The sequence below is a fragment of the Cuculus canorus genome, chromosome 28, assembly GCF_017976375.1.
Source record: "Cuculus canorus isolate bCucCan1 chromosome 28, bCucCan1.pri, whole genome shotgun sequence".
In the NCBI taxonomy this organism is placed as follows: domain Eukaryota; kingdom Metazoa; phylum Chordata; class Aves; order Cuculiformes; family Cuculidae; genus Cuculus; species Cuculus canorus.
The window spans coordinates 2,578,930-2,606,073 of NC_071428.1; the positions used below are offsets into that span (position 1 = coordinate 2,578,930).

The 27,144-nt window shown below is 58.1% G+C and overlaps 12 protein-coding genes across 14 annotated transcripts; 6 read left to right on the forward strand and 6 right to left on the reverse strand.

The window, feature by feature from the left end:
• Window positions 1–254: 254 nt before the first annotated feature.
• Window positions 255–1,018, forward strand: LOC128849361 (scale keratin-like). The gene is made up of 2 exons (XM_054050948.1): window positions 255–308; window positions 402–1,018. The coding sequence occupies exon 2, from the start codon at window positions 426–428 to the stop codon at window positions 789–791; it is 366 nt and encodes a 121-aa protein (XP_053906923.1). The 5' UTR covers window positions 255–308; window positions 402–425; the 3' UTR covers window positions 792–1,018.
• Window positions 1,019–2,686: 1,668 nt separating this feature from the next.
• Window positions 2,687–3,770, reverse strand: LOC128849362 (scale keratin-like). Its single transcript, XM_054050949.1, has 2 exons — window positions 3,629–3,770; window positions 2,687–3,223 (listed from the first exon to the last, which is right to left on the reverse strand). The coding sequence occupies exon 2, from the start codon at window positions 3,200–3,202 to the stop codon at window positions 2,837–2,839; it is 366 nt and encodes a 121-aa protein (XP_053906924.1). The 5' UTR covers window positions 3,203–3,223; window positions 3,629–3,770; the 3' UTR covers window positions 2,687–2,836.
• A 1,106-nt stretch (window positions 3,771–4,876) lies between these two features.
• On the forward strand, window positions 4,877–5,536 carry LOC128849369 (scale keratin-like). Its single transcript, XM_054050986.1, has 2 exons — window positions 4,877–4,907; window positions 5,012–5,536. Exon 2 carries the CDS (start codon window positions 5,036–5,038, stop codon window positions 5,399–5,401), a length of 366 nt encoding a protein of 121 aa, XP_053906961.1. The 5' UTR covers window positions 4,877–4,907; window positions 5,012–5,035; the 3' UTR covers window positions 5,402–5,536.
• A 1,694-nt stretch (window positions 5,537–7,230) lies between these two features.
• LOC128849377 (scale keratin-like) lies at window positions 7,231–7,881 on the reverse strand. Its single transcript, XM_054051004.1, has one exon. The coding sequence runs from the start codon at window positions 7,834–7,836 to the stop codon at window positions 7,471–7,473; it is 366 nt and encodes a 121-aa protein (XP_053906979.1). The 5' UTR covers window positions 7,837–7,881; the 3' UTR covers window positions 7,231–7,470.
• A 1,459-nt stretch (window positions 7,882–9,340) lies between these two features.
• Window positions 9,341–10,166, forward strand: LOC128849358 (scale keratin-like). Its single transcript, XM_054050943.1, has one exon. It carries the CDS (start codon window positions 9,391–9,393, stop codon window positions 9,754–9,756), a length of 366 nt encoding a protein of 121 aa, XP_053906918.1. The 5' UTR covers window positions 9,341–9,390; the 3' UTR covers window positions 9,757–10,166.
• Window positions 10,167–11,949: 1,783 nt separating this feature from the next.
• LOC104063164 (scale keratin) lies at window positions 11,950–26,707 on the reverse strand. 2 transcript variants are annotated; one of them, XM_009565315.2, is made up of 2 exons: window positions 26,692–26,707; window positions 11,950–12,483 (listed from the first exon to the last, which is right to left on the reverse strand). In XM_009565315.2, the coding sequence occupies exon 2, from the start codon at window positions 12,457–12,459 to the stop codon at window positions 12,094–12,096; it is 366 nt and encodes a 121-aa protein (XP_009563610.2). In that variant the 5' UTR covers window positions 12,460–12,483; window positions 26,692–26,707; the 3' UTR covers window positions 11,950–12,093. The 2 variants fall into 2 exon arrangements, with proteins under 2 accessions (XP_009563610.2, XP_053907102.1); XM_054051127.1 differs by lacking the exon at window positions 26,692–26,707 and adding an exon at window positions 12,582–12,703 and having other exon boundaries at window positions 11,951–12,483.
• On the forward strand, window positions 13,714–14,794 carry LOC128849399 (scale keratin-like). Its single transcript, XM_054051133.1, has 2 exons — window positions 13,714–13,860; window positions 14,260–14,794. The coding sequence occupies exon 2, from the start codon at window positions 14,281–14,283 to the stop codon at window positions 14,644–14,646; it is 366 nt and encodes a 121-aa protein (XP_053907108.1). The 5' UTR covers window positions 13,714–13,860; window positions 14,260–14,280; the 3' UTR covers window positions 14,647–14,794.
• LOC128849398 (scale keratin-like) lies at window positions 16,485–17,634 on the reverse strand. Of its 2 annotated transcripts, none has more exons than XM_054051132.1 (2): window positions 17,505–17,634; window positions 16,485–17,105 (listed from the first exon to the last, which is right to left on the reverse strand). In XM_054051132.1, the coding sequence occupies exon 2, from the start codon at window positions 17,082–17,084 to the stop codon at window positions 16,719–16,721; it is 366 nt and encodes a 121-aa protein (XP_053907107.1). In that variant the 5' UTR covers window positions 17,085–17,105; window positions 17,505–17,634; the 3' UTR covers window positions 16,485–16,718. The 2 variants fall into 2 exon arrangements, with proteins under 2 accessions (XP_053907107.1, XP_053907106.1); XM_054051131.1 differs by having other exon boundaries at window positions 17,501–17,521.
• Window positions 18,695–19,406, forward strand: LOC128849396 (scale keratin-like). Its single transcript, XM_054051128.1, has 2 exons — window positions 18,695–18,782; window positions 18,882–19,406. The coding sequence occupies exon 2, from the start codon at window positions 18,906–18,908 to the stop codon at window positions 19,269–19,271; it is 366 nt and encodes a 121-aa protein (XP_053907103.1). The 5' UTR covers window positions 18,695–18,782; window positions 18,882–18,905; the 3' UTR covers window positions 19,272–19,406.
• On the reverse strand, window positions 21,208–22,266 carry LOC128849400 (scale keratin-like). Its single transcript, XM_054051134.1, has 2 exons — window positions 22,124–22,266; window positions 21,208–21,724 (listed from the first exon to the last, which is right to left on the reverse strand). Exon 2 carries the CDS (start codon window positions 21,701–21,703, stop codon window positions 21,338–21,340), a length of 366 nt encoding a protein of 121 aa, XP_053907109.1. The 5' UTR covers window positions 21,704–21,724; window positions 22,124–22,266; the 3' UTR covers window positions 21,208–21,337.
• LOC128849397 (scale keratin-like) lies at window positions 23,269–23,990 on the forward strand. Its single transcript, XM_054051129.1, has 2 exons — window positions 23,269–23,367; window positions 23,472–23,990. Exon 2 carries the CDS (start codon window positions 23,496–23,498, stop codon window positions 23,859–23,861), a length of 366 nt encoding a protein of 121 aa, XP_053907104.1. The 5' UTR covers window positions 23,269–23,367; window positions 23,472–23,495; the 3' UTR covers window positions 23,862–23,990.
• LOC128849401 (scale keratin-like) lies at window positions 25,792–26,594 on the reverse strand. Its single transcript, XM_054051135.1, has one exon. The coding sequence runs from the start codon at window positions 26,566–26,568 to the stop codon at window positions 26,203–26,205; it is 366 nt and encodes a 121-aa protein (XP_053907110.1). The 5' UTR covers window positions 26,569–26,594; the 3' UTR covers window positions 25,792–26,202.
• Window positions 26,708–27,144: the final 437 nt, after the last annotated feature.

Sequence of the window (27,144 nt, forward strand, 5' to 3'; positions counted from 1 at the left end):
GGACCTGCAGAAGCACAGCCCAAACCTATTGTGAGCACCCCCAGCAGGGAGATGCTTGGTCTCTTTTAGCCCACACAGCAGAAAGGGGAGGAAATGCTCAGGAGCAGCATGTGCTGATCTGGCGAGGGGATGCTGAGACAGGGAGGGGCAGGAGTGCAACAGCCCCATCATCTTCCTGGGCAGGAGGGAGTGCCTTCACCCCCGATTGGCCCAGGTGGTGCTGAGCAATGGCAGGGCTGCTATAAAAGCTCTGTCTCTGCCTGTCTCTCCCAAACACTGCTCTGGCTGCCTTCTCCTTGGAGAACAGAGTAAGTCTGAGAGCATTTCCTCTCCTTTAATCTACTCTGATTCCAGCCTGTCTGCCTCAGGAATTCTCCCTTACTATCTCTTTGTTCTTGTAGAGCACCAACTCAACCAGCACAAAGATGTCTTGCTACGACCTGTGCCAACCAAAAACCGGCGTGGCCGTCCCCCAGCCCATCGCTGAGAGCTGCAACGAGCTGTGCGCCCGCCAGTGCCCCGACTCCACAGCCTTCATCCAGCCTCCGCCCGTGGTTGTCACCTTCCCCGGCCCCATCCTCAGCTCCTTCCCCCAGCAAGCTGTGGTGGGCTCCTCCGGAGCACCCGCCTTTGGGGGCAACCTGGGGCTGGGGGGCCTCTACGGGGCCGGGGCCACGCTGGGCTCGGGGGGCCTCTGCACCCCTGCCAGACCCTATGTTTCTCCCGCCTGCAGCCCTTGCGTCTTGCCGCGCTACAGCAAGAAGCTCTGGGACACCTGTGGGCCCTGCTAGACCCACAGCACACCCAGGCGCTGCCCCCAGACCTAATCCCAACATCACCACCCATGCTCAACTGAGCTGCTGGCCAAGATCTGAGGATGCTGCACCAACACGGCATCCTGAGCAAAAAACAAGGCTCTTGAAAAGATCCGTCTGCTAACACAGAGCAACCAGCCTCTGGGTCTTGACCATCATCCCTCTGACAATCTCTCCTGCTCCCCTGGGAACAATAAAATTTTCCTGCATGCAAGTTATGACTCCTGCCTTCCTTGTGCCAAGTGGGGGAGACCAAAGGGATGGGTGATTGGCAGCTGTGGGTGGGCAAATCCTGGTCTGGATTTTCACAGGGGAGGTGTGATTGTGTTGATGCTCAGACAGGGAGATGGCAAGCAGCAGGCAGAGGAGAGAGGACATTTTGAAGGTGCTTGCATTGCTGGGGAAAAGATGGAGAGCAGTGGTCCTTTGCCGGTTCTTCTCAGGCCAGGACTGACACCAGCTCTGCCTCACCCTGCTGCGCTGAAGAAGCCTTGCAGCATCTCTAGGCATCCACACAAAGACTGGATGAGTGCCACTATCAAACTCAGCACTTGGGAAACAGATGTTGATTGATGGGGAGCAGATAGTGCTGAAAGCCTTACAGTGCTGTGGGCACCAAGGGGAGAAGGAGCTGGCAACGTGCATTGGGGCAAAGGCAGCCAGCGCTGTCCTGGGCTACAGACAGAGGAGTGTGAAGGCACAGGGAGGGATTGAACCCTTGCCCTCCACTCAGCAATGGTGAGACCCCTCCTGTAGTTCTTTTCCAGTGCTGGGCTCCCCAGCACAGGAGAGATGTGGGGCTACAGGAGAGAGTCTTGGAAACGGCCCCACAGATGCTGAAGGGACAGGGAGCCTGTCTCCTCTGGGCAGACCTTGAGAGGGAAGGCATCAAGAAGATGGAGCCAGGTTCTCTGCACAGGTGTCCACCTGCATGACAAGAGGAAACTGGCATCAGCTGAAACAGAGCAGGGTCCACTACAGCATCCCAGGCCCATTGTTTTCACTCTGAGGGTGGCTGAGCACTGGCACAGGATTTCTAAGGAGTCTGTGAAGTCTCCTTCAATGGAGATGTGCAACAGGTGTGTGACATGGTGCTGGGCAGGTGGCTCTGAGTGACTCTGCCTGAGGCAGCAGCATGACAAGATGCCCTGCACACAAGATGCCCTGCTTTTCTCTGAGTAACCAGCGGGTACTTCTGTGCTCTTACATCTGTGGTGGAGAACCAAGGATCACCAAGTGTGTTGGTCTGTGCTGGACTGGAGGAGATGTAGAAGTGGCAGGTGAAGGAGAAGAGGGAAGGTGAGAGTTGTGAGGAAGGGGAAATGGAAATAGCATCAAGGAAGGAGGAGACAAAAAGAAAGGGGGTTAAGCAAGAAAAAAGAAAACGAAATGAGAAGAGAACAGAAGGGAAAAGACAATAGACATAAAATGAGTGAAAGGCAATGGGGAGAATAGATGCAAGAATAAGAAGGAGGTAATGGGGAAGAGGAGGAAGGGGAAGACACCCCATTGTTTATTCTCGCAAGGACACAAAAAGAGACTTGGAAACACAGAAGGGCTTAAGTGAGGGCAGGAATTGACGCTGGCTGACCTCAGGTACTTGGGGCATCCACACTCGGAACACAGAAGCTGAAGGTCTTCAAATGCCACTGGGCTGCATATGCTGCAGCCAAGAGAGTCCCCTGCGTCCAGGCAGGGCCCTGGGGCTGAGCTGCAGCAGCGTGTGTGGCCAGAGCTGCCAGGGCTGTGCGCTCGCCCCAAAGGCAGCTGAGCCGGGCTGTGCTGGGGCTGAGAGTGCCCAGACCCGGCCTGGGGGGACCCCGTGCAGGAGGAGGGATCCCTGCAGCCCCCACTGTGCCCGGAGAGGAAAACCAGAGAGGCAGGGATTGGATGCAGGATTGTTTTATTGCAGTGCAGGAAAGCGCCCACTGGGGAAAGACACAGCAGGCCGAGGCAGGCAGGTTGTCCGTGTGGGCTTCAAGAGAGGCGTCCCCGTGTCTCTAAGGGCTCCGGGTGTGGGTCTAGCAGGGCCCACAGGTGTCCCAGAGCTTCTTGCTGTAGCGCGGCAAGACACAAGGGCTGCAGGCGGGAGAAACATAGGGTCTGGCAGGGGTGCAGAGGCCCCCCGAGCCCAGCGTGGCCCCGGCCCCGTAGAGGCCCCCCAGCCCCAGGTTGCCCCCAAAGGCGGGTGCTCCGGAGGAGCCCACCACGGCTTGCTGGGGGAAGGAGCTGAGGATGGGGCCGGGGAAGGTGACAACCACGGGCGGAGGCTGGATGAAGGCTGTGGAGTCGGGGCACTGGCGGGCGCACAGCTCGTTGCAGCTCTCAGCGATGGGCTGGGGGACGGCCACGCTGGTTTTTGGTGGGCACAGGTCGTAGCAAGACATCTTTGTGTGAGAGAGTTGAGCCTGAAAGAGGTAGTAGAAAAGAGAGGACTCATATTGCAGTAAGAGATGCACTGTCCAAGCAATGCCATGTTTGTACAGCTGCCCTGGACTTGGAGAGCCCAGAGCCACCTTGTTGTCAACCCTGCACACTGCTCCCATCGCGAAATATTCACCTCCCCAATCACCACACCCCTCACATTGCCCCCTCTGTACACACAGGACACACAAACCCTCCCCAGAAGCCCATGCAGGACCTGGCTCTGCCTGTCCCACACACAGGGCTCTTCTTTTCCCCCTGCAGCTCAGCCCTCTCTGCCCGTCCAAGCCTGCAGCCAGCGCAGCCGCTGCTGTCCCAGCTCTCCTGGCCAGGGAGGCCCCATGCCGGCCCCTGCCAGAGGAGCCACAGACCCACAGGCACACACCTACCCTTGTCCTGAGCAGAGCGAGGCAGGAGTGCTGGATGCCAGGGCTCCCCAAGGGCAGCGCTTTTATGCAGGGCTGGCGATGCCGGGGAGGGTCTGGCCATGCTGGGGGCACGTGGCTGGTGGTGGCCAAGCCCCTGCCTCCTCCCTGCGTGGCACCAGGGTGTTTTGCTGACTCTCTTCCTGCACCAACCCCATGTTGCTGTATCAGCCCATGCAATTATCTTGCTTGGACACTTGTCAGCAGCCACCTAATAGGCCAAATTAGACCCACTCTCTTTTCATTATCTCGCTGTGTAAGAGGACACGCAGTGTGACAAAGGGTGACTGCAAGCACCTGCACATCACAGCTCTTCCCCAGGGGATTGATCTGCGGATGGCCTCATGCCTCCTTTGCAGAGCCCTGACAAAGACCAGGTGTGCCGGCATTGGCCAAGAAGGTGTCCTTCAAACCCTCCAACATCCCAGCAGCCTCATGACCCACATTGTATGGCTGTGATGTGAAGAGTGTAGAGATTATGAAATGTCAAATCGAAGGCAGTATTCTCGGGCACTGCCTTCTCAGCACAATGCATCACTTGCCAGCCAAAGGGAGCTGGCCTCCATCTGCCTGCAGGCATGGGCCATCGAGCTCTGCATGTCTGGAGGACAAAGACCCCTCATGCCCTTCCCTGTTGTCCATGGCTCAAGGAGCACAGAGTCCTATCTGGACCAAGAGGGCAAATGTTCACACCAGAACTGTGTCACCCCTGCCAGCCTCCGAACATGTTCTGGGAGCCCCAGTGTCCCAGGGAAGGGCTGTACCAGGGCTGCCCTCAGGGTGCTGGGGTGATGGGAGGTCCCTCTGGTGCCGTGGTTGTGGAAGCCCCTAGTTTAATAGACTCCACTGGTGTTCACATGGGTTCATACATTAGACCTGGCTGCAGGCCCGGGATTTAGAGGTCTTCCTCTGGTAGAGAACAAGGAGGGCAGTGAGGACCTGCAGAAGCACAGCCCAAACCTATTGTGAGCACCCCCAGCAGGGAGATGCTTGGTCTCTTTTAGCCCACACAGCAGAAAGGGGAGGAAATGCTCAGGAGCAGCATGTGCTGATCTGGCGAGGGGATGCTGAGACAGGGAGGGGCAGGAGTGCAACAGCCCCATCATCTTCCTGGGCAGGAGGGAGTGCCTTCACCCCTGATTGGCCCAGGTGGTGCTGAGCAATGGCAGGGCTGCTATAAAAGCTCTGCCTCTGCCAGGCTCTCCCAAACACTGCTCTGGCTGCCTTCTCCTTGGAGAACACGGTGAGTCTGAGAGCATTTCTCCTCCTCCACTCTACTCTGTTTACAGCCTGTCTGCTTTAGGAGTTCTCAACCAATTCTCCCTTACTATCTCTTTGTTCTTGCAGAGCACCAACCCAACCAGCACAAAGATGTCTTGCTACGACCTGTGCCCACCAAAAACCAGCGTGGCCGTCCCCCAGCCCATCGCTGAGAGCTGCAACGAGCTGTGCGCCCGCCAGTGCCCCGACTCCACAGCCTTCATCCAGCCTCCGCCCGTGGTTGTCACCTTCCCCGGCCCCATCCTCAGCTCCTTCCCCCAGCAAGCCGTGGTGGGCTCCTCCGGAGCACCCGCCTTTGGGGGCAACCTGGGGCTGGGGGGCCTCTACGGGGCCGGGGCCACGCTGGGCTCGGGGGGCCTCTGCACCCCTGCCAGACCCTATGTTTCTCCCGCCTGCAGCCCTTGCGTCTTGCCGCGCTACAGCAAGAAGCTCTGGGACACCTGTGGGCCCTGCTAGACCCACACCCGGAGCCCTTAGAGACACGGGGACGCCTCTCTTGAAGCCCACATGGACAACCTGCCTGCCTCGGCCTGCTGTGTCTTTCCCCAGTGGGCGCTTTCCTGCACTGCAATAAAACAATCCTGCATCCAATCCCTGCCTCTCTGGTTTTCCTCTCCGGGCACAGTGGGGGCTGCAGGGATCCCTCCTCCTGCACGGGGTCCCCCCAGGCCGGGTCTGGGCACTCTCAGCCCCAGCACAGCCCGGCTCAGCTGCCTTTGGGGCGAGCGCACAGCCCTGGCAGCTCTGGCCACACACGCTGCTGCAGCTCAGCCCCAGGGCCCTGCCTGGACTCAGGGGACTCTCTTGGCTGCAGCATATGCAGCCCAGTGGTATTTGAAGACCTTCAGCCTCTGTGTTCAGAGTGTGGATGCCCCAAGTACCTGAGGCTAGCCAGCGTCAATTCCTGCCCTCGCTCCAGCCCTTCTTTGTCTCCAAGGCTTTTTTTGTATCCCTGTGTTAAAAAGCAATGAGGAAGCTTCCCCTTTCCTCCTCTTTCCCATTACCTCCTTCTTATTCTCGCCACCATTCTCCCCTTTGCCTTTCACTCATTTTATTTCTATTGTCTTTTCCTTTCCATTTTCTTGTCTTCTCCTTTTGTTTCCCTTTTTGTTGCTTAGCCCCCTTTCATTTTGTCTGCTCCATCCTGGATAGTGTTTCCATTCCCCTTCCTCATAACTCTCACCTTCCCTCTTCTCCTTCACCTTCCACTTCTACATCTCCTCCAGTCCAGCACAGACCAACACACTTGGTGATCCTTGGTTCTCCACCACAGATGTAAGAGCCCAGAAATACCCCCCTGGTTACTCAGAGAAAAGCAGGGCATCTTGTGTGCAGGGCATCTTGTCATGCTGCTGCCTCAGGCAGAGTCACTCAGAGCCACCTGCCCAGCACCATGTCACACACCTGTTGCACATCTCCATTGAAGGAGACTTCACAGACTCCTTAGAAATCCTGTGCCGGAGCTCAGCCACCCTCAGAGTGAAAACAATGGGCCTGGGATGCTGTAGTGGAGTCTGCTCTGTTTCAGCTGATGCCAGTTTCCTCTTGTCATGCAGGTGGACACCTGTGCAGAGAACCTGGCTCCATCTTCTTGATGCCTTCCCTCTCAAGGTCTGCCCAGAGGAGACAGGCTCCCTGTCCCTTCAGCATCTGTGGGGCCGTTTCCAAGACTCTCTCCTGTAGCCCCACATCTCTCCTGTGCTGGGGAGCCCAGCACTGGAAAAGGAACCACAGGAGGGGTCTCACCATTGCTGAGTGGAGGGCAAGGGTTCAATCCCTCCCTGTGCCTCCACACTCCTCTGTCTGTAGCCCAGGACAGCGCTGGCTGCCTTTGCCCCAATGCACGTTGCCAGCTCCTTCTCCCCTTGGTGCCCACAGCACTGTAGGGCTTTCGGCACTATCTGCTCCGCAGCAATCAATGTCTCTTTCCCAAGTGCTGAGTTTGACAGTGGCACTCATCCAGTCTTTGTGTGGATGCCTAGAGATGCTGCAAGGCTTCTTCAGCGCAGCAGAGCGAGCCAGAGCTGGTGTCAGTCCTGGCCTGAGAAGAACCGGCAAAGGAGCAGTGCCATCCTCTTTCCTGCTCTCCATCTTTTCCCCAGCAATGCAAGCACCTTCAAAATGTCCTCTCTCCCCTGCCTGCTGCTTGCCATCTCCCTGTCTGAGCATCAACACAATCACACCTCCCCTGTGAATATCCAGACCAGGATTTGCCCACCCACAGCTGCCAATCACCCATCCCTTTGGTCTCCCCCACTTGGCACAAGGAAGGCAGGAGTCATGACTTGCATGCAGGAAAATTTTATTGTTCCCAGGGGAGCAGGAGAGATTGTCAGAGGGATGATGGTCAAGACCCAGAGAGGCTGGTTGGCCTGTGTTAGCAGAGGAATCTTTTAAATAGCCTTGCTTTTTGCTCAGGATACTGTGTTGGTGCAGCATCCTGAGATCTTGGCCAGCAGCTCAGCTGAGCATGGGTGGTGATGTTGGGATTTGGTCTGGGGGCAGCACCTGGGTGTGCTGTGGGTCTAGCAGGGCCCACAGGTGTCCCAGAGCTTCTTGCTGTAGCGCGGCAAGACGCAAGGGCTGCAGGCAGGAGAAACATAGGGTCTGGCAGGGGTGCAGAGGCCCCCCGAGCCCAGCGTGGCCCCGGCCCCGTAGAGGCCCCCCAGCCCCAGGTTGCCCCCAAAGGCGGGTGCTCCGGAGGAGCCCACCACGGCTTGCTGGGGGAAGGAGCTGAGGATGGGGCCGGGGAAGGTGACAACCACGGGCGGAGGCTGGATGAAGGCTGTGGAGTCGGGGCACTGGCGGGCGCACAGCTCGTTGCAGCTCTCAGCGATGGGCTGGGGGACGGCCACGCCGGTTTTTGGTGGGCACACGCCGTAGCAAGACATCTTTGTGCTGGTTGAGTTGGTGCTCTGCAAGAACAAAGAGATAGTAAGGGAGCATTCCTGAGACAGACAGGCTGGAATCAGAGTAGAATGAAGGATGAGAAGTGGTCACAGACTCACCGTGTTCTCCAAGGAGAAGGCAGCCAGAGCAGTGTTTGGGAGAGACAGGCAGAGGCAGAGCTTTTATAGCAGCCCTGCCATTGCTCAGCACCACCTGGGCCAATCAGGGGTGAAGGCACTCCCTCCTGCCCAGGAAGATGATGGGGCTGTTGCACTCCTGCCCCTCCCTGTCTCAGCATCCCCTCGCCAGATCAGCACATGCTGCTCCTGAGCATTTCCTCCCCTTTCTGATGTGTGGGCTAAAAGAGACCAAGCATCTCCCTGCTGGGGGTGCTCACAATAGGGTCGGGCTGTGTTTCTGCAGGTCCTCACTGTCCTCCTTGTTCTCTGCCCTGTTCCCACTCCCGGTCTCTGCTGAGGTGAGAACCAGTGGGTGCCAGTGGGGCAATCTCATCCAGGGGCTTCTCTGGTCATTCCTACACATCAAGGCCTCAGGTCCCCAGCAACCTGCCCAGCACCATCGCGTGGCAATCGGGCTCATGGGACATTTTTGAGGGGCTAAGGGATTGGTGGTTGCTGGGATGAGCCTGTGCCACACAGGCCTATGGTGGGATTTGTGCTCCTGGCAATATGGCCTATGGGGAAGAGTACGAGGAATATTTACCCTACAGACTTGCAGAGGTCAATGGCCAAGGCATGAGGCCATCCTTAGATCAATCCCCTGGGGAAGAGCTTTGGCACGCGGGTGCTTGCAGACACCCTTTGTCACACTGCGTGTCCTCATACACAGCGAGATAATGAAAAGAGAGTGGGTCTAATTTGGCCTATTAGGTGGCTGCTGACAAGCGTCCAAGCAAGATAATTGCATGGGCTGATACAGCAACATGGGGTTGGAGCGGGAAGAGAGTCAGCAAAATACCCTGGTGCCACGCAGGGAGGAGGCAGGGGCTTGGCCACCACCAGCCACGTGCCCCCAGCATGGCCAGACCCTCCCCGGCATCGCCAGCCCTGCATAAAAGCGCTGCCCTTGGGGAGCCCTGGCATCCAGCACTCCTGCCTCGCTCTGCTCAGGACAACGGTAGGTGTGTGCCTGTGGGTCTGTGGCTCCTCTGGCGGGGGCCGGCGTGGGGCCTCCCTGGCCAGGAGAGCTGGGACAGCAGCGGCTGCTCTGGCTGCAGGCTTGGACGGGCAGAGAGGGCTGAGCTGGAGGGGGAAAAGAAGAGCCCTGTGTGTGGGACAGGCAGAGCCAGGTCCTGTATGGGCTCCTGGGGAGGGTTTGTGTGTCCTGTGTGCAGAGAGAGGTCAAGGTGAGGTTGTGCAGAACAAGGTGGTGATAGGATCTTGCTAGGCAAAGGATGAGCTGTGGGTAAGGTGATGGCTTTGCCACTTCGCTTCAGGGCAGCTCAAGGAAAAGGGTACTTTGCCAGGGCATCTCCTCCTGGATACTAACTCCTCCCCTGGGGCTGTTTCTTTCAGGCTCAACTGTCTCACACAAAGATGTCTTGCTACGACCTGTGCCCACCAAAAACCAGCGTGGCCGTCCCCCAGCCCATCGCTGAGAGCTGCAACGAGCTGTGCGCCCGCCAGTGCCCCGACTCCACAGCCTTCATCCAGCCTCCGCCCGTGGTTGTCACCTTCCCCGGCCCCATCCTCAGCTCCTTCCCCCAGCAAGCCGTGGTGGGCTCCTCCGGAGCACCCGCCTTTGGGGGCAACCTGGGGCTGGGGGGCCTCTACGGGGCCGGGGCCACGCTGGGCTCGGGGGGCCTCTGCACCCCTGCCAGACCCTATGTTTCTCCCGCCTGCAGCCCTTGCGTCTTGCCGCGCTACAGCAAGAAGCTCTGGGACACCTGTGGGCCCTGCTAGACCCACAGCACACCCAGGTGCTGCCCCCAACTTCAACAGCTCCACAACCTGTGCAAGGCTGAGCTGGTGGGCATGGGGCACTGATGAGTGCTGAGCTTTCCCAGACCCAGCCAACACCTGGGCAGCTGCACCTGCTGCACACTCTCCAATATTTCTTCTCTGTGTTCCCACTTTCCTTCCCCTATTTCTTCAGAGATCGAATAGCGCAGGAGGAAGACCCAGAAAGGTTCTTGGGTCTGATGGCCAAGATCTCAGGATCAGGAGTAGAGCACCAGGAAAGTATCTGGAGGAAGAAGCAATATTCTGGAGAAATTCCCTCTGCCAACACAGGGCTACCGGCCTCTGTGTGTCTTGCCCACCTTCTCTCTGACAATCTTTCCTGCCCCCACTTGGCAAAATAAAATTTTCCTGCACGAAAGGCATGTGTCCAGCCTCCCTTTTGCTAAGTCGGGAAGACCAAAGGTATGGGTGATGGTCAGCTGTGGGAGGGAAGTGCTGGCCCTGAGACTTTCAGGCCAGGTGAGGTCAGGTATTTGTAGGGAGAGGGAGGATGCAGCCCAGAGGCAGGGGAGAGAGAATATTTTGGCAGGGCTTGCAGGAGGTGGGAAAAGGGCAGAGAGCAGGACAGGGGCTGGCACTGCTCCTTTGCCAGCCCTTCTCAAGCCAGGACTGCCACCAGCTCTGCCAGACCATGCAGCTTGTAGGGAAAGGTCTTGGGGGCACTGAGGGCACCAAGGTCTGCAGGAGGGGGCAAAGTGCCTTGAGACAAACACAGCCAGTGGTGTCTTGGTCTGCAGGCCGAGATGTGCGGACAGCAGGTGGAGGAAGGGGACTCTGACCTTCCACTCAGCAACAGTGAGGCCCCTTCTGTGGTGCTGTGCCCAGTGCTGGGCTCCCCAGCCCAGGAGAGATGGGTGGGGACTGGAGAGTCCAGTAAATGGCAGTGCAGGTGCTGGAGGGGCAGTGACCCGATCTCCTCTGGAGAGAGCTGGGACTGTCCCTCTGGGGGCTGATGACATCCTGGTGTCTCCTCCACCTGCACACATAGCTGAAGGGAAGGCATCAAGGAGATGGAGCCAGGGTCCCTGCAGAGGTGTCCAGTTGCACGAGAAGAGGCAAAGACCACCGGCTGAAACACAGCAGGCTCAGCTTCAGCCTCCCAAGCCTCTTGAATTCCCTGTGAGGGTGGCTGAGCACAGGCACAGGATTTCCTAGGAGGCTGTGAAGTCTCCTTCGTTGGACATGTGCAGAAGGGGTCTGACATGGTGCTGGGCAGGCGGCTCTGGGCAACGTCACCTGAGGCAGCAGTGGGACAAGATGCCCTGCAAAGGCTTTTCCCCTCACCAATCAGGCTGGGATTTCTGTGATCTTACATCCATGGCACAAAACTGGAAAGCACTGAGGGTGTCTGTCTGCAAAGCAAATATGGGCCTGGCCTCCATTTGGGTGCTCTAAGGGCATTCCCTCATTATGCCTTAGTGAGGCTTTCTACACCCTCATCACCTCGTTAGCAGCTGCCACGGTGATTTGGCACTTCTAAGCATCTCACAGCTGCAGCAATTAGTCCTAACTCAGCTGGGTGCAATTCTTCTCCCCCAGCAATCCCACAGGTCTGTGCTGGGGTTGAGAAGAGTTGGAGAAAGTAGAAAGTGAAGGTGGAAGGCAAGAGGGAAAAGGAAGGAGAGGGGAAAGAGGATTCAGGAAAGGAAATAGGATAAGCAAAGGCAGATGAAAAGAGGAGAAGATGAGGAAATGGGAGGCAAACAAGAGAAAAGGAGCAGAAGGGAAAATGAATGGGGAGAGGAAGAAGTAGGTAAAGTGGAAGAAAATAAAGAAGGTCCCTTTGCTTCTTCTTCCAGGGCTTCAGAAAGAACCTTGGAGAGAAGGAAAGGCTGGAGTGAGGGCAGGAACTGATACTGCCTGATCTCCAGGCTGTGGGACAGCTACACTCACACACAGGGAGGCTGAAAGGCTGCAAACGCCCCCGGGCTGCATATCCTGCGTCCAGGCAGGGCCCTGGGGCTGAGCTGCAGCAGCGTGTGTGGCCAGAGCTGCCAGGGCTGTGCGCTCGCCCCAAAGGCAGCTGAGCCGGGCTGTGCTGGGGCTGAGAGTGCCCAGACCCGGCCTGGGGGGACCCTGTGCAGGAGGAGGGATCCCTGCAGCCCCCACTGTGCGCGGAGAGGAAAACCAGAGAGGCAGGGATTGGATGCAGGATTGTTTTATTGCAGTACAGGAAAGCGCCCACTGGGGAAAGACACAGCAGGCCGAGGCAGGCAGGTTGTCCGTGTGGGCTTCAAGAGAGGCGTCCCCGTGTCTCTAAGGGCTCCGGGTGTGGGTCTAGCAGGGCCCACAGGTGTCCCAGAGCTTCTTGCTGTAGCGCGGCAAGACGCAAGGGCTGCAGGCGGGAGAAACATAGGGTCTGGCAGGGGTGCAGAGGCCCCCCGAGCCCAGCGTGGCCCCGGCCCCGTAGAGGCCCCCCAGCCCCAGGTTGCCCCCAAAGGCGGGTGCTCCGGAGGAGCCCACCACGGCTTGCTGGGGGAAGGAGCTGAGGATGGGGCCGGGGAAGGTGACAACCACGGGCGGAGGCTGGATGAAGGCTGTGGAGTCGGGGCACTGGCGGGCGCACAGCTCGTTGCAGCTCTCAGCGATGGGCTGGGGGACGGCCACGCTGGTTTTTGGTGGGCACAGGTCGTAGCAAGACATCTTTGTGCTGGTTGGGTTGGTGCTCTGCAAAAGGAAAGAGTAGGGAAGAAGACAGCAGACAGGAATGACACAGTAGAGGGGTAGGAGCACAGTTTCAGGAGGAAAAGTGCTCACAGACTTACCCTGTTCCCCAAGGAGAAGGTGACCAGAGCAGTGCTTGGGAGATCCTGGCAGAGGCAGAGCTTTTATAGCAGCCCTGCCATTGCTCAGCACCACCTGGGCCAATCGGGGGTGAAGGCACTCCCTCCTGCCCAGGAAGATGATGGGGCTGTTCTGCTCCTGCCTCTCCCTTTGTCAGCCATGCCAGATCAGCACATGCTGCTTCTGAGCATTTCCTCTCCTTTCTGCTGTGTGGTCTAAATGAGAGCAGGCATCTCCCTGCTGGGGGTGTGCATGGCAGGAGGTGGCTGTGCTCCTGCAGGTCTTGGCTGTCTACTTTGTGCTCTTCCCTGTCAAGAGGTCATTTTTCCTGTGCCTGCAGCCAGGCTCTGATGCGTTAAGCAATGTGAACACCAGTGGGATTAACTGATCCAGGGGCTTCTAAAACCATGCCTCCAGTAGGAACTCTCGGATCCCCAGCACCCCGAGGGCAGCCCTGGCCAAGAACTGTCCCAAAACAATGAGGTTCTCAGGACATTTGCATGGGGGTGGCAGGGATGACACAGGGCTGGCATGAACCTGTGTCACGTGGGACCAGGTAAGACTCTGTTCTGCTTGAACTATGGACCACAGGGAAGCACACGAGGGGTCTTTAACCCCCAGACAGGCAGAGCTCGATGGCCCATGCCTGCAGGCACATGGAGGCCAGGTCCGTTGGGCTGACGAGTGATGCATCATGCTGAGAAGGCAGTCCATAAGAAGGGTGTCCTTCATTTGGCATTATAGAACTTCTCCGCTCTGCACATCACAGCCGCACAACATACATCATGCAGACACTGGCATGCGGGAAGCCTCGGCAAGGCCATCTTCTTGGCCAGTGTCAGGACAACGCTTTTCCCTGTGGCTCTGGAAAGAAGACATTAGACTACTCTGCAACCAAGCCCTTGAGGAAGATTAATGGAATGCAGCGCAACCACAGTCCGCTTTTGTCACACTGCATACCCTCTCACATAGCAAGATAATGAAAAGACAGTGGGGCTAATTTGGACTATTAAGTGTATGCTGACAAGTGTCCAAGCAGGGTAATTGCATGGGCTGATACAGCAACATGGGATTGTGGAGGAAATAGAGTCAGCAAAACACCCTGGTGCCACGCAGGGAGGAGGCAGGGGCTTGGCCACCACCAGCCACGTGCCCCCAGCATGGCCAGACCCTCCCCGGCATCGCCAGCCCTGCATAAAAGCGCTGCCCTTGGGGAGCCCTGGCATCCAGCACTCCTGCCTCGCTCTGCTCAGGACAAGGGTAGGTGTGTGCCTGTGGGTCTGTGGCTCCTCTGGCAGGGGCCGGCGTGGGGCTTCCCTGGCCAGGAGAGCTGGGACAGCATCGGCTGCTCTGGCTGCAGGCTTGGACGGGCAGAGAGGGCTGAGCTGGAGGGGGAAAAGAAGAGCCCTGTGTGTGGGACAGGCAGAGCCAGGTCCTGCATGGGCTCCTGGGGAGGGTTTGTGTGTCCTGTGTGCAGAGAGAGGGCAAGGTGTGGGGCGTGGGGATCATCGTGGTGATAGGACCTGGCTGGGCAAAGGATGAGCTGTGTGTAAGATGATGGCTTTGCCTCTTAGCTTCAGGGCAGCTGTAGGAAAAGGGTACTTTGCCAGGACATCTCCTCCTGGATAATGACTCTTCCACTGGGGCTGTTTCTTTCAGGCTCAACTCTCTCACACAAAGATGTCTTGCTACGACCTGTGCCCACCAAAAACCGGCGTGGCCGTCCCCCAGCCCATCGCTGAGAGCTGCAACGAACTGTGCGCCCGCCAGTGCCCCGACTCCACAGCCTTCATCCAGCCTCCGCCCGTGGTTGTCACCTTCCCCGGCCCCATCCTCAGCTCCTTCCCCCAGCAAGCCGTGGTGGGCTCCTCCGGAGCACCCGCCTTTGGGGGCAACCTGGGGCTGGGGGGCCTCTACGGGGCCGGGGCCACGCTGGGCTCGGGGGGCCTCTGCACCCCTGCCAGACCCTATGTTTCTCCCGCATGCAGCCCTTGCGTCTTGCCGCGCTACAGCAAGAAGCTCTGGGACACCTGTGGGCCCTGCTAGACCCACACCCGGAGCCCTTAGAGACACGGGGACGCCTCTCTTGAAGCCCACACGGACAACCTGCCTGCCTCGGCCTGCTGTGTCTTTCCCCAGTGGGCGCTTTCCTGCACTGCAATAAAACAATCCTGCATCCAATCCCTGCCTCTCTGGTTTTCCTCTCCGGGCACAGTGGGGGCTGCAGGGACCCCTCCTCCTGCACGGGGTCCCCCCAGGCCGGGTCTGGGCACTCTCAGCCCCAGCACAGCCCGGCTCAGCTGCCTTTGGGGCGAGCGCACAGCCCTGGCAGCTCTGGCCACACACGCTGCTGCAGCTCAGCCCCAGGGCCCTGCCTGGACGCAGGGGACTCTCTTGGCTGCAGCATATGCAGCCCAGTGGCATTTGAAGACCTTCAGCCTCTGTGTTCTGAGTGTGGATGCCCCAAGTACCTGAGGCCAGCCAGCGTCAATTCCTGCCCTCACTCCAAACCTTCTGTTTTTCCAAGGCTCTTTTTGTGTCTTTGTGAGAATAAACAATGGGGAGGCTTCCTCTTCCTCCTCTTCCCCATTACCTCCTTCTTATTCTTGCAACTATTCTCCCCTTTGCCTTTTACTCATTTTATTTCTATTGTCTTTTCCCTTCCATTTTCTTGTCTTCTCCTTTCATTTTCTTTTTTGTTGCTTAACCCCCTTTCTTTTTGTCTCCTCCTTCCTTGATGCTATTTCCATTTCCCCTTCCTCATAACTCTCACCTTCCCTCTTCTCCTTCACCTGCCACTTCTACATCTCCTCCAGTCCAGCACAGACCAACACACTTGGTGATCCTTGGTTCTCCACCACAGATGTAAGAGCACAGAAATACCCCCCTGGTTACTGAGAGAAAAGCAGGGCATCTTGTGTGCAGGGCATCTTGTCATGCTGCTGCCTCAGGCAGAGTCACTCAGAGCCACCTGCCCAGCACCATGTCACACACCTGTTGCACATCTCCATTGAAGGAGACTTCACAGACTCCTTAGAAATCCTGTGCCAGTGCTCAGCCACCCTCAGAGTGAAAACAATGGGCCTGGCATGCTGTAGTGGACCCTGCTCTGTTTCAGCTGATGCCAGTTTCCTCTTGTCATGCAGGTGGACACCTCTGCAGAGAACCTGGCTCCATCTTCTTGATGCCTTCCCTCTCAAGGTCTGCCCAGAGGAGACAGGCTCCCTGTCCCTTCAGCATCTGTGGGGCCATTTCCAAGACTCTCTCCTGTAGCCCCACATCTCTCCTGTGCTGGGGAGCCCAGCACTGGAAAAGGAACCACAGGAGGGGTCTCACCATTGCTGAGTGGAGGGCAAGGGTTCAATCCCTCCCTGTGCCTTCACACTCCTCTGTCTGTACCCCAGGACAGCGCTGGCTGCCTTTGTCCCAATGCACGTTGCCAGCTCCTTCTCCCCTTGGTGCCCACAGCACTGTAGGGCTTTCGGCACTATCTGCTCCGCAGCAATCGACATCTGTTTCCCAAGTGCCGAGTTTGACAGTGGCACTCATCCAGTCTTCTCTGTGCAGATGCCTAGAGATGCTGCAAGGCTTCTTCAGCGCAGCAGAGTGAGGCAGAGCTGGTGTCAGTCCTGGCCTGAGAAGGCCTGGCAAAGCAGCACTGCCAGCCTCTTTCCTGTTCTCCATCTTTTCCCCAGCAATGCAAGCACCTTCAAAAAGTCTTCTTTCCCCTGCCTGCTGCTTGCCATCTCCCTGTCTGAGCATCAACACAATCACACCTCCCCTGTGAAAATCCAGACCAGGATTTGCCCACCCACAGCTGCCAATCACCCATCCCTTTGGTCTCCCCCACTTGGCACAAGGAAGGCAGGAGTCATGACTTGCATGCAGGAAAATTTTATTGTTCCCAGGGGAGCAGGAGAGATTGTCAGAGGGATGATGGTCAAGACCCAGAGAGGCTGGTTGCTCTGTGTTAGCAGAGGGATCTTTTCAAGAGCCTTGCTTTTTGCTCAGGATGCCGTGTTGGTGCAGCATCCTGAGATCTTGGCCAGCAGCTCAGCTGAGCATGGGTGGTGATGTTGGGATTAGGTCTGGGGGCAGCGCCTGGGTGTGCTGTGGGTCTAGCAGGGCCCACAGGTGTCCCAGAGCTTCTTGCTGTAGCGCGGCAAGACGCAAGGGCTGCAGGCGGGAGAAACATAGGATCTGGCAGGGGTGCAGAGGCCCCCCGAGCCCAGCGTGGCCCCGGCCCCGTAGAGGCCCCCCAGCCCCAGGTTGCCCCCAAAGGCGGGTGCTCCGGAGGAGCCCACCACGGCTTGCTGGGGGAAGGAGCTGAGGATGGGGCCGGGGAAGGTGACAACCACGGGTGGAGGCTGGATGAAGGCTGTGGAGTCGGGGCACTGGCGGGCGCACAGCTCGTTGCAGCTCTCAGCGATGGGCTGGGGGACGGCCACGCTGGTTTTTGGTTGGCACAGGTCGTAGCAAGACATCTTTGTGTGAGAGAGTTGAGCCTGAAAGAAACAGCCCCAGTGGAAGAGTCATTATCCAGGAGGAGATGTCCTGGCAAAGTACCCTTTTCCTACAGCTGCCCTGAAGCTAAGAGGCAAAGCCATCATCTTACACACAGCTCATCCTTTGCCCAGCCAGGTCCTATCACCACGATGATCCCCACGCCCCACACCTTGCCCTCTCTCTGCACACAGGACACACAAACCCTCCCCAGGAGCCCATGCAGGACCTGGCTCTGCCTGTCCCACACACAGGGCTCTTCTTTTCCCCCTCCAGCTCAGCCCTCTCTGCCCGTCCAAGCCTGCAGCCAGAGCAGCCGCTGCTGTCCCAGCTCTCCTGGCCAGGGAAGCCCCACGCCGGCCCCTGCCAGAGGAGCCACAGACCCACAGGCACACACCTACCCTTGTCCTGAGCAGAGCGAGGCAGGAGTGCTGGATGCCAGGGCTCCCCAAGGGCAGCGCTTTTATGCAGGGCTGGCGATGCCGGGGAGGGTCTGGCCATGCTGGGGGCACGTGGCTGGTGGTGGCCAAGCCCCTGCCTCCTCCCTGCGTGGCACCAGGGTGTTTTGCTGACTCTCTTCCCGCCCCAACCCCATGTTGCTGTATCAGCCCATGCAATTATCTTGCTTGGACACTTGTCAGCAGCCACCTAATAGGCCAAATTAGACCCACTCTCTTTTCATTATCTCGCTGTGTAAGAGGACACGCAGTGTGACAAAGGGTGACTGCAAGCACCTGCGTGCCACAGCTCTTCCCCAGGGGATTGATCTGAGGATGGCCTCATGCCTTCTTTGCAGAGCCCTGGGGAAGACCAGGTGTGCCGGCATTGGCCAAGAAGGTGTCCTTCAAACCCTTCCACATGCCACCACCGGCAGGACCCACATTGAATGGCTGTGATGTGAAGAGTGTAGAGATTATGAAATGTCAAATCGAAGGCACTATTCTCGGGCACTGCCTTCTCAGCACAATGCATCACTTGCCAGACAAAGGGAGCTGGCCTCCATCTGCCTGCAGGCATGGGCCATCGAGCTCTGCATGTCTGGAGGACAAAGACCCCTCGTGCCCTTCCCTGTTGTCCATGGCTCAAGGAGCACAGAGTCCTATCTGGACCAAGAGGGCAAATGTTCACACCAGAACTGTGTCACCCCTGCCAGCCTCCGAACATGTCCTGGGAGCCGCAGTGTCCCAGGGAAGGTCTGTACCAGGGCTGCCCTCAGGGTGCTGGGGTGATGGCAGGTCCCTCTGGTGCCGTGGTTGTGGAAGCCCCTAGTTTAATAGACCCCACTGGTGTTCACATGGGTTCATACATTAGACCTGGCTGCAGGCCCGGGATTTAGAGGTCTTCCTCTGGTAGAGAACAAGGCAGGGAGCCAGGAGGTGCAGGAGCATGGCCATGTCCTCCTGCAAGCACCCCCAGCAGGGAGATGCTTGGTCTCTTTTACCCACACAGCAGAAAGGGGAGGAAATGCTCAGAAGCAGCATGTGCTGATCTGGCGAGGGGATGCTGAGACAGGGAGGGGCAGGAGTCAAACAGCCCCATCATCTTCCTGGGCAGAAGGGAGTGCCTTCACGCCTGATTGGCCCAGGTGGTGCTGAGCAATGGCAGAGCTGCTATAAAAGCTCTGTCTCTGCCAGGCTCTCCCAAACACTTCTCTGACTACCTTCTCCTTGGAGAACAGGGTAAGTCTGCAAGTACTTCTTTTACCGAAATCTTGCTCCTTTGTCTCTGCCTCTGTCATTCCCCTCTGCTGTCTTCCTTACACCTCTGTCCTCTTGCAGAGCACCAACCCAACCAGCACAAAGATGTCTTGCTACGACCTGTGCCAACCAAAAACCGGCGTGGCCGTCCCCCAGCCCATCGCTGAGAGCTGCAACGAGCTGTGCGCCCGCCAGTGCCCCGACTCCACAGCCTTCATCCAGCCTCCGCCCGTGGTTGTCACCTTCCCCGGCCCCATCCTCAGCTCCTTCCCCCAGCAAGCCGTGGTGGGCTCCTCCGGAGCACCCGCCTTTGGGGGCAACCTGGGGCTGGGGGGCCTCTACGGGGCCGGGGCCACGCTGGGCTCGGGGGGCCTCTGCACCCCTGCCAGACCCTATGTTTCTCCCGCCTGCAGCCCTTGCGTCTTGCCGCGCTACAGCAAGAAGCTCTGGGACACCTGTGGGCCCTGCTAGACCCACACCCGGAGCCCTTAGAGACACGGGGACGCCTCTCTTGAAGCCCACACGGACAACCTGCCTGCCTCGGCCTGCTGTGTCTTTCCCCAGTGGGCGCTTTCCTGCACTGCAATAAAACAATCCTGCATCCAATCCCTGCCTCTCTGGTTTTCCTCTCCGGGCACAGTGGGGGCTGCAGGGACCCCTCCTCCTGCACGGGGTCCCCCCAGGCCGGGTCTGGGCACTCTCAGCCCCAGCACAGCCCGGCTCAGCTGCCTTTGGGGCGAGCGCACAGCCCTGGCAGCTCTGGCCACACACGCTGCTGCAGCTCAGCCCCAGGGCCCTGCCTGGACGCAGGGGACTCTCTTGGCTGCAGCATATGCAGCCCAGTGGCATTTGAAGACCTTCAGCCTCTGTGTTCTGAGTGTGGATGCCCCAAGTACCTGAGGCCAGCCAGCGTCAATTCCTGCCCTCACTCCAAACCTTCTCTTTCTCCAAGGCTCTTTATGTGTCCCTGTGAGAAAAAGCTATGAAGAAGCTTCCCCTTCCTCCTCTTTCCCATTACCTCCTTCTTATTCTCGCCACCATTCTCCCCTTTGCCTTTCACTCATTTTATTTCTATTGTCTTTTCCTTTCCATTTTCTTGTCTTCTCCTTTTGTTTCCCTTTTTGTTGCTTAGCCCCCTTTCATTTTGTCTGCTCCATCCTGGATAGTGTTTCCATTCCCCTTCCTCATAACTCTCACCTTCCCTCTTCTCCTTCACCTGCCACTTCTACATCTCCTCCAGTCCAGCACAGACCAACACACTTGGTGATCCTTGGTTCTCCACCACAGATGTAAGAGCACAGAAATACCCCCCTGGTTACTGAGAGAAAAGCAGGGCATCTTGTGTGCAGGGCATCTTGTCATGCTGCTGCCTCAGGCAGAGTCACTCAGAGCCACCTGCCCAGCACCATGTCACACACCTGTTGCACATCTCCATTGAAGGAGACTTCACAGACTCCTTAGAAATCCTGTGCCAGTGCTCAGCCACCCTCAGAGTGAAAACAATGGGCCTGGCATGCTGTAGTGGAGTCTGCTCTGTTTCAGCTGATGCCCGTTTCCTCTTGTCATGCAGGTGGACACCTCTGCAGAGAACCTGGCTCCATCTTCTTGATGCCTTCCCTCTCAAGGTCTGCCCAGAGGAGACAGGCTCCCTGTCCCTTCAGCATCTGTGGGGCCGTTTCCAAGACTCTCTCCTGTAGCCCCACATCTCTCCTGTGCTGGGGAGCCCAGCACTGGAAAAGGAACCACAGGAGGGTCTCACCATTGCTGAGTGGAGGGCAAGGGTTCAATCCCTCCCTGTGCCTTCACACTCCTCTGTCTGTAGCCCAGGACAGCGCTGGCTGCCTTTGTCCCAATGCACATTGCCAGCTCCTTCTCCCCTTGGTGCCCACAGCACTGTAGGGCTTTCGGCACTATCTGCTCCACAGCAATCGACGTCTGTTTCCCAAGTGCCGAATTTAACAGTGACACTATCCAGTCTTTGTGTGGATGCCTAGAGATGCTGCAAGGCTTCTTCAGCGCAGCAGAGTGAGGCAGAGCTGGTGTCAGTCCTGGCCTGAGAAGAACCGGCAAAGGAGCTGTGCCATCCTCTTTCCTGTTCTCCATCTTTTCCCCAGCACTGCAAGCACCTTCATAAAGTCCTCTCTCCTCTGCCTGCTGCTTGCCATCTCCCTGTCTGAGCATCAACCCAATCACACCTCGACTGTGAATATCCAGACCAGGATTTGCCCACCCACAGCTGCCAATCACCCATCCCTTTGGTCTCCCCCACTTGGCACAAGGAAGGCAGGAGTCATGACTTGCATGCAGGAAAATTTTATTGTTCCCAGGGGAGCAGGAGAGATTGTCAGAGGGACGATGGTCAAGACCCAGAGAGGCTGGTTGCTCTGCGTTAGCAGAGGGATCTTTTCCAGAGCCTTGCTTTTTGCTCAGGATGCCGTGTTGGTGCAGCATCCTGAGATCTTGGCCAGCAGCTCAGCTGAGCATGGGTGGTGATGTCGGGATTAGGTCTGGGGGCAGCGCCTGGGTGTGCTGTGGGTCTAGCAGGGTCCACAGGTGTCCCAGAGCTTCTTGCTGTAGCGCGGCAAGACGCAAGGGCTGCAGGCGGGAGAAACATAGGGTCTGGCAGGGGTGCAGAGGCCCCCCGAGCCCAGCGTGGCCCCGGCCCCGTAGAGGCCCCCCAGCCCCAGGTTGCCCCCAAAGGCGGGTGCTCCGGAGGAGCCCACCACGGCTTGCTGGGGGAAGGAGCTGAGGATGGGGCCGGGGAAGGTGACAACCACGGGCGGAGGCTGGATGAAGGCTGTGGAGTCGGGGCACTGGCGGGCACACAGCTCGTTGCAGCTCTCAGCGATGGGCTGGGGGACGGCCACGCTGGTTTTTGGTTGGCACAGGTCGTAGCAAGACATCTTTGTGTGAGAGAGTTGAGCCTGAAAGAAACAGCCCCAGTGGAAGAGTCATTATCCAGGAGGAGATGTCCTGGCAAAGTACCCTTTTCCTACAGCTGCCCTGAAGCTAAGCGGCAAAGCCATCACCTTGCACACAGCTCATCCTTTGCCTAGCCAGGTCCTATCACCACGATGATCCCCATGCCCCACACCTTGCCCTCTCTCTGCACAGAGGACACACAAACCCTCCCCAGGAGCCCATGCAGGACCTGGCTCTGCCTGTCCCACACATAGGGCTCTTCTTTTCCCCCTCCAGCTCAGCCCTCTCTGCCCGTCCAAGCCTGCAGTCAGTGCAGCCGCTGCTGTCCCAGCTCTCCTGGCCAGGGAGGCCCCACGCCGGCCCCTGCCAGAGGAGCCACAGACCCACAGGCACACACCTACCCTTGTCCTGAGCAGAGCGAGGCAGGAGTGCTGGATGCCAGGGCTCCCCAAGGGCAGCGCTTTTATGCAGGGCTGGCGATGCCGGGGAGGGTCTGGCCATGCTGGGGGCACGTGGCTGGTGGTGGCCAAGCCCCTGCCTCCTCCCTGCGTGGCACCAGGGTGTTTTGCTGACTCTCTTTCCTCCACAACCCCATGTTGCTGTATCAGCCCATGCAATTATCTTGCTTGGACACTTGTCAGCAGCCACCTAATAGGCCAAATTAGACCCACTCTCTTTTCATTATCTCGCTGTGTAAGAGGACATGCAGTGTGACAAAGGGTGACTGCAAGCACCTGCGTGCCACAGCTCTTCCCCAGGGGATTGATCTAAGGATGGCCTCATGTTTTCTTTGCAGAGCCCTGGGGAAGACCAGGTGTGCCGGCATTGGCCAAGAAGGTGTCCTTCAAACCCTCCCACATGCCAGCAGCCTCATGACCCACATTGTATGGCTGTGATGTGAAGAGTGTAGAGATTATGAAATGTCAAATCAAAGGCAGTATTCTTGGGCACTGCCTTCTCAGCACAATGCATCACTTGCCAGCCCAAGGGGGCCGCATGCCATCTGCCTGCATGCCTTGGCCATTGACCTCTGCAAGCCTGTAAATATTCCTCATACTCTTCCCCATAGGCCATATTGCCAGGAGCACATATCCGCACCTTAGGCCTGTGTGGCACAGGCTCATCCCAGCAACCACCAATCCCTTAGCCCCTCAAAATTGTCCCATGAGCCCGATTGCCACGCGATGGTGCTGGGCAGGTTGCTGAGGACCTGAGGCCTTGATGTGTAGGAATGACCAGAACAGCCCCTGTATGAGATTGCCCCACTGGCACCCACTGGTTCTCACCTCAGCAGAGACCGGGAGTGGGAACAGGGCAGAGAACAAGGAGGGCAGTGAGGACCTGCAGAAACACAGCCCAAACCTATTGTGAGCACCCCTAGCAGGGAGATGCTTGGTCTCTTTTAGCCCACACAGCAGAAAGGGGAGGAAATGCTCAGGAGCAGCATGTGCTGATCTGGCGAGGGGATGCTGAGACAGGGAGGGGCAGGAGTGCAACAGCCCCATCATCTTCCTGGGCAGGAGGGAGTGCCTTCACCCCTGATTGGCCCAGGTGGTGCTGAGCAATGGCAGGGCTGCTATAAAAGCTCTGCCTCTGCCAGGCTCTCCCAAACACTGCTCTGGCTGCCTTCTCCTTGGAGAACAGGGTGAGTCTGAGAGCATTTCTCCTCCTCCACTCTACTCTGATTACAGCCTGTCTGCTTTAGGAGTTCTCAACCAATTCTCCCTTACTATCTCTTTGTTCTTGCAGAGCACCAACTCAACCAGCACAAAGATGTCTTGCTACGACGTGTGCCCACCAAAAACCAGCGTGGCCGTCCCCCAGCCCATCGCTGAGAGCTGCAACGAGCTGTGCGCCCGCCAGTGCCCCGACTCCACAGCCTTCATCCAGCCTCCGCCCGTGGTTGTCACCTTCCCCGGCCCCATCCTCAGCTCCTTCCCCCAGCAAGCCGTGGTGGGCTCCTCCGGAGCACCCGCCTTTGGGGGCAACCTGGGGCTGGGGGGCCTCTACGGGGCCGGGGCCACGCTGGGCTCGGGGGGCCTCTGCACCCCTGCCAGACCCTATGTTTCTCCCGCCTGCAGCCCTTGCGTCTTGCCGCGCTACAGCAAGAAGCTCTGGGACACCTGTGGGCCCTGCTAGACCCACACCCGGAGCCCTTAGAGACGCGAGGACGCCTCTCTTGAAGCCCACACGGACAACCTGCCTGCCTCGGCCTGCTGTGTCTTTCCCCAGTGGGCGCTTTCCTGCACTGCAATAAAACAATCCTGCATCCAATCCCTGCCTCTCTGGTTTTCCTCTCCGGGCACAGTGGGGGCTGCAGGGATCCCTCCTCCTGCACGGGGTCCCCCCAGGCCGGGTCTGGGCCCTCTCAGCCCCAGCACAGCCCGGCTCAGCTGCCTTTGGGGCGAGCGCACAGCCCTGGCAGCTCTGGCCACACACGCTGCTGCAGCTCAGCCCCAGGGCCCTGCCTGGACGCAGGATATGCAGCCCGGGGGGTGTTTGCAGCCTTTCAGCCTCCCTTTGTGTGAGTGTAGCTGTCCCGCAGCTTGGAGATCAGGCAGTATCAATTCCTGCCCTCACTCCAGCCTTTCCTTCTCTCCAAGGTTCTTTCTGAAGCCCTGGAAGAAGAAGCAAAGGGACCTTCTTTATTTTCTTCCACTTTACCTACTTCTTCCTCTCCCCATTCATTTTCCTTTCTGCCCCTTTTCTCTTGTTTGCCTCCCATTTCCTCATCTTCTCCTCTTTTCATCTGCCTTTGCTTATCCTATTTCCTTTCCTGAATCCTCTTTCCCCTCTCCTTCCTTTTCCCTCTTGCCTTCCACCTTCACTTTCTCCTTTCTCCAACTCTTCTCAACCCCAGCACAGACCTGTGGGATTGCTGGGGGAGAAGAATTGCACCCAGCTGAGTTAGGACTAATTGCTGCAGCTGTGAGATCCTTAGAAGTGGCAAATCACCGTGGCAGCTGCTAACGAGGTGATGAGGGTGTAGAAAGCCTCACTAAGGCATAATGAGGGAATGCCCTTAGAGCACCCAAATGGAGGCCAGGCCCATATTTGCTTTGCAGACAGACACCCTCAGTGCTTTCCTGTTTTGTGCCATGGATGTAAGATCACAGAAATCCCAGCCTGATTGGTGAGGGGAAAAGCCTTTGCAGGGCATCTTGTCCCACTGCTGCCTCAGGTGACATTGCCCAGAGCCGCCTGCCCAGCACCATGTCAGACCCCTTCTGCACATGTCCAACGAAGGAGACTTCACAGCCTCCTAGGAAATCCTGTGCCTGTGCTCAGCCACCCTCACAGGGAATTCAAGAGGCTTGGGAGGCTGAAGCTGAGCCTGCTGTGTTTCAGCTGGTGGCCTTTGCCTCTTCTCGTGCAACTGGACACCTCTGCAGGGACCCTGGCTCCATCTCCTTGATGCCTTCCCTTCAGCTATGTGTGCAGGTGAAGGAGACACCAGGATGTCATCAGCCCCCAGAGGGACAGTCCCAGCTCTCTCCAGAGGAGATCGGGTCACTGCCCCTCCAGCACCTGCACTGCCATTTACTGGACTCTCCAGTCCCCACCCATCTCTCCTGGGCTGGGGAGCCCAGCACTGGGCACAGCACCACAGAAGGGGCCTCACTGTTGCTGAGTGGAAGGTCAGAGTCCCCTTCCTCCACCTGCTGGCCACACATCTCGGCCTGCAGACCAAGACACCACTGGCTGCGTTTGTCTCAAGGCACTTTGCCCCCTCCTGCAGACCTTGGTGCCCTCAGTGCCCCCAAGACCTTTCCCTACAAGCTGCATGGTCTGGCAGAGCTGGTGGCAGTCCTGGCTTGAGAAGGGCTGGCAAAGGAGCAGTGCCAGCCCCTGTCCTGCTCTCTGCCCTTTTCCCACCTCCTGCAAGCCCTGCCAAAATATTCTCTCTCCCCGCCTCTGGGCTGCATCCTCCCTCTCCCTACACATACCTGACCTCACCTGGCCTGAAAGTCTCAGGGCCAGCACTTCCCTCCCACAGCTGACAATCTCCCACCTCAGTGGGTTTCCCAACTTGGCACAAGGAAGGCTGGAGACATGACTTGTGTGCAGGAAAATTTTATTGTACCCAGGGTGGGCAGGAGAGATTCTCAGAGAAGTGGTGGGCAAGACAGAGAGAGGCTGGTTGTCTCACAGATGGAGAGGCAGAAAGATCTTCTCCAGAGTATTGCTTTTTCCTCCAGATACTGTCTTGGTGCCGTTTCCAATCCAGAGGACTTGACCCATAAGCATCAAAGAGCTTTGTGGATCCAAATACTGCCCCACCTGAGAGACTGAAGGGCAGGGGAGGGGAGAAGAGCAGAGCGCACGGAAGGATGAGGAGTGCACAGCAGTGCCAGCGTCCCAGGTGTTGGCTGGAGCTGGGAATGCTCAGCACTCATCAGTGCCCCATGCCCACCAGCTCAGCCCTGCATGGGTGGTGGAGCTGTGGATGTTGGGGGCAGCGCCTGGGTGTGCTGTGGGTCTAGCAGGGCCCACAGGTGTCCCAGAGCTTCTTGCTGTAGCGCGGCAAGACGCAAGGGCTGCAGGCAGGAGAAACATAGGGTCTGGCAGGGGTGCAGAGGCCCCCCGAGCCCAGCGTGGCCCCGGCCCCGTAGAGGCCCCCCAGCCCCAGGTTGCCCCCAAAGGCGGGTGCTCCAGAGGAGCCCACCACAGCTTGCTGGGGGAAGGAGCTGAGGATGGGGCCGGGGAAGGTGACAACCACGGGCGGAGGCTGGATGAAGGCTGTGGAGTCAGGGCACTGGCGGGCACACAGCTCGTTGCAGCTCTCAGCGATGGGCTGGGGAACGGCCACGCTGGTTTTTGGTGGGCACAGGTCGTAGCAAGACATCTTTGTGCTGGTTGGGTTGGTGCTCTGCAAGAGGACAGATGTGTAAGGAAGACAGCAGAGGGGAATGACAGAGGCAGAGACAAAGGAGCAAGATTTCGGTAAAAGAAGTACTGGCAGACTTACCCTGTTCTCCAAGGAGAAGGTGGTCAGAGAAGTGTTTGGGAGAGCCTGGCAGAGACAGAGCTTTTATAGCAGCCCTGCCATTGCTCAGCACCACCTGGGCCAATCAGGCGTGAAGGCACTCCCTTCTGCCCAGGAAGATGATGGGGCTGTTTGACTCCTGCCCCTCCCTGTCTCAGCATCCCCTCGCCAGATCAGCACATGCTGCTTCTGAGCATTTCCTCCCCTTTCTGCTGTGTGGGCTAAAAGAGACCAAGCATCTCCCTGCTGGGGGTGCTCGCAGGAGGACATGGCCATCCTCCTGCACCTCCTGGCTCCCTGCCTTGTTCTCTACCAGAGGAAGACCTCTAAATCCCGGGCCTGCAGCCAGGTCTAATGTATGAACCCATGTGAACACCAGTGGGGTCTATTAAACTAGGGGCTTCCACAACCACGGCACCAGAGGGACCTGCCATC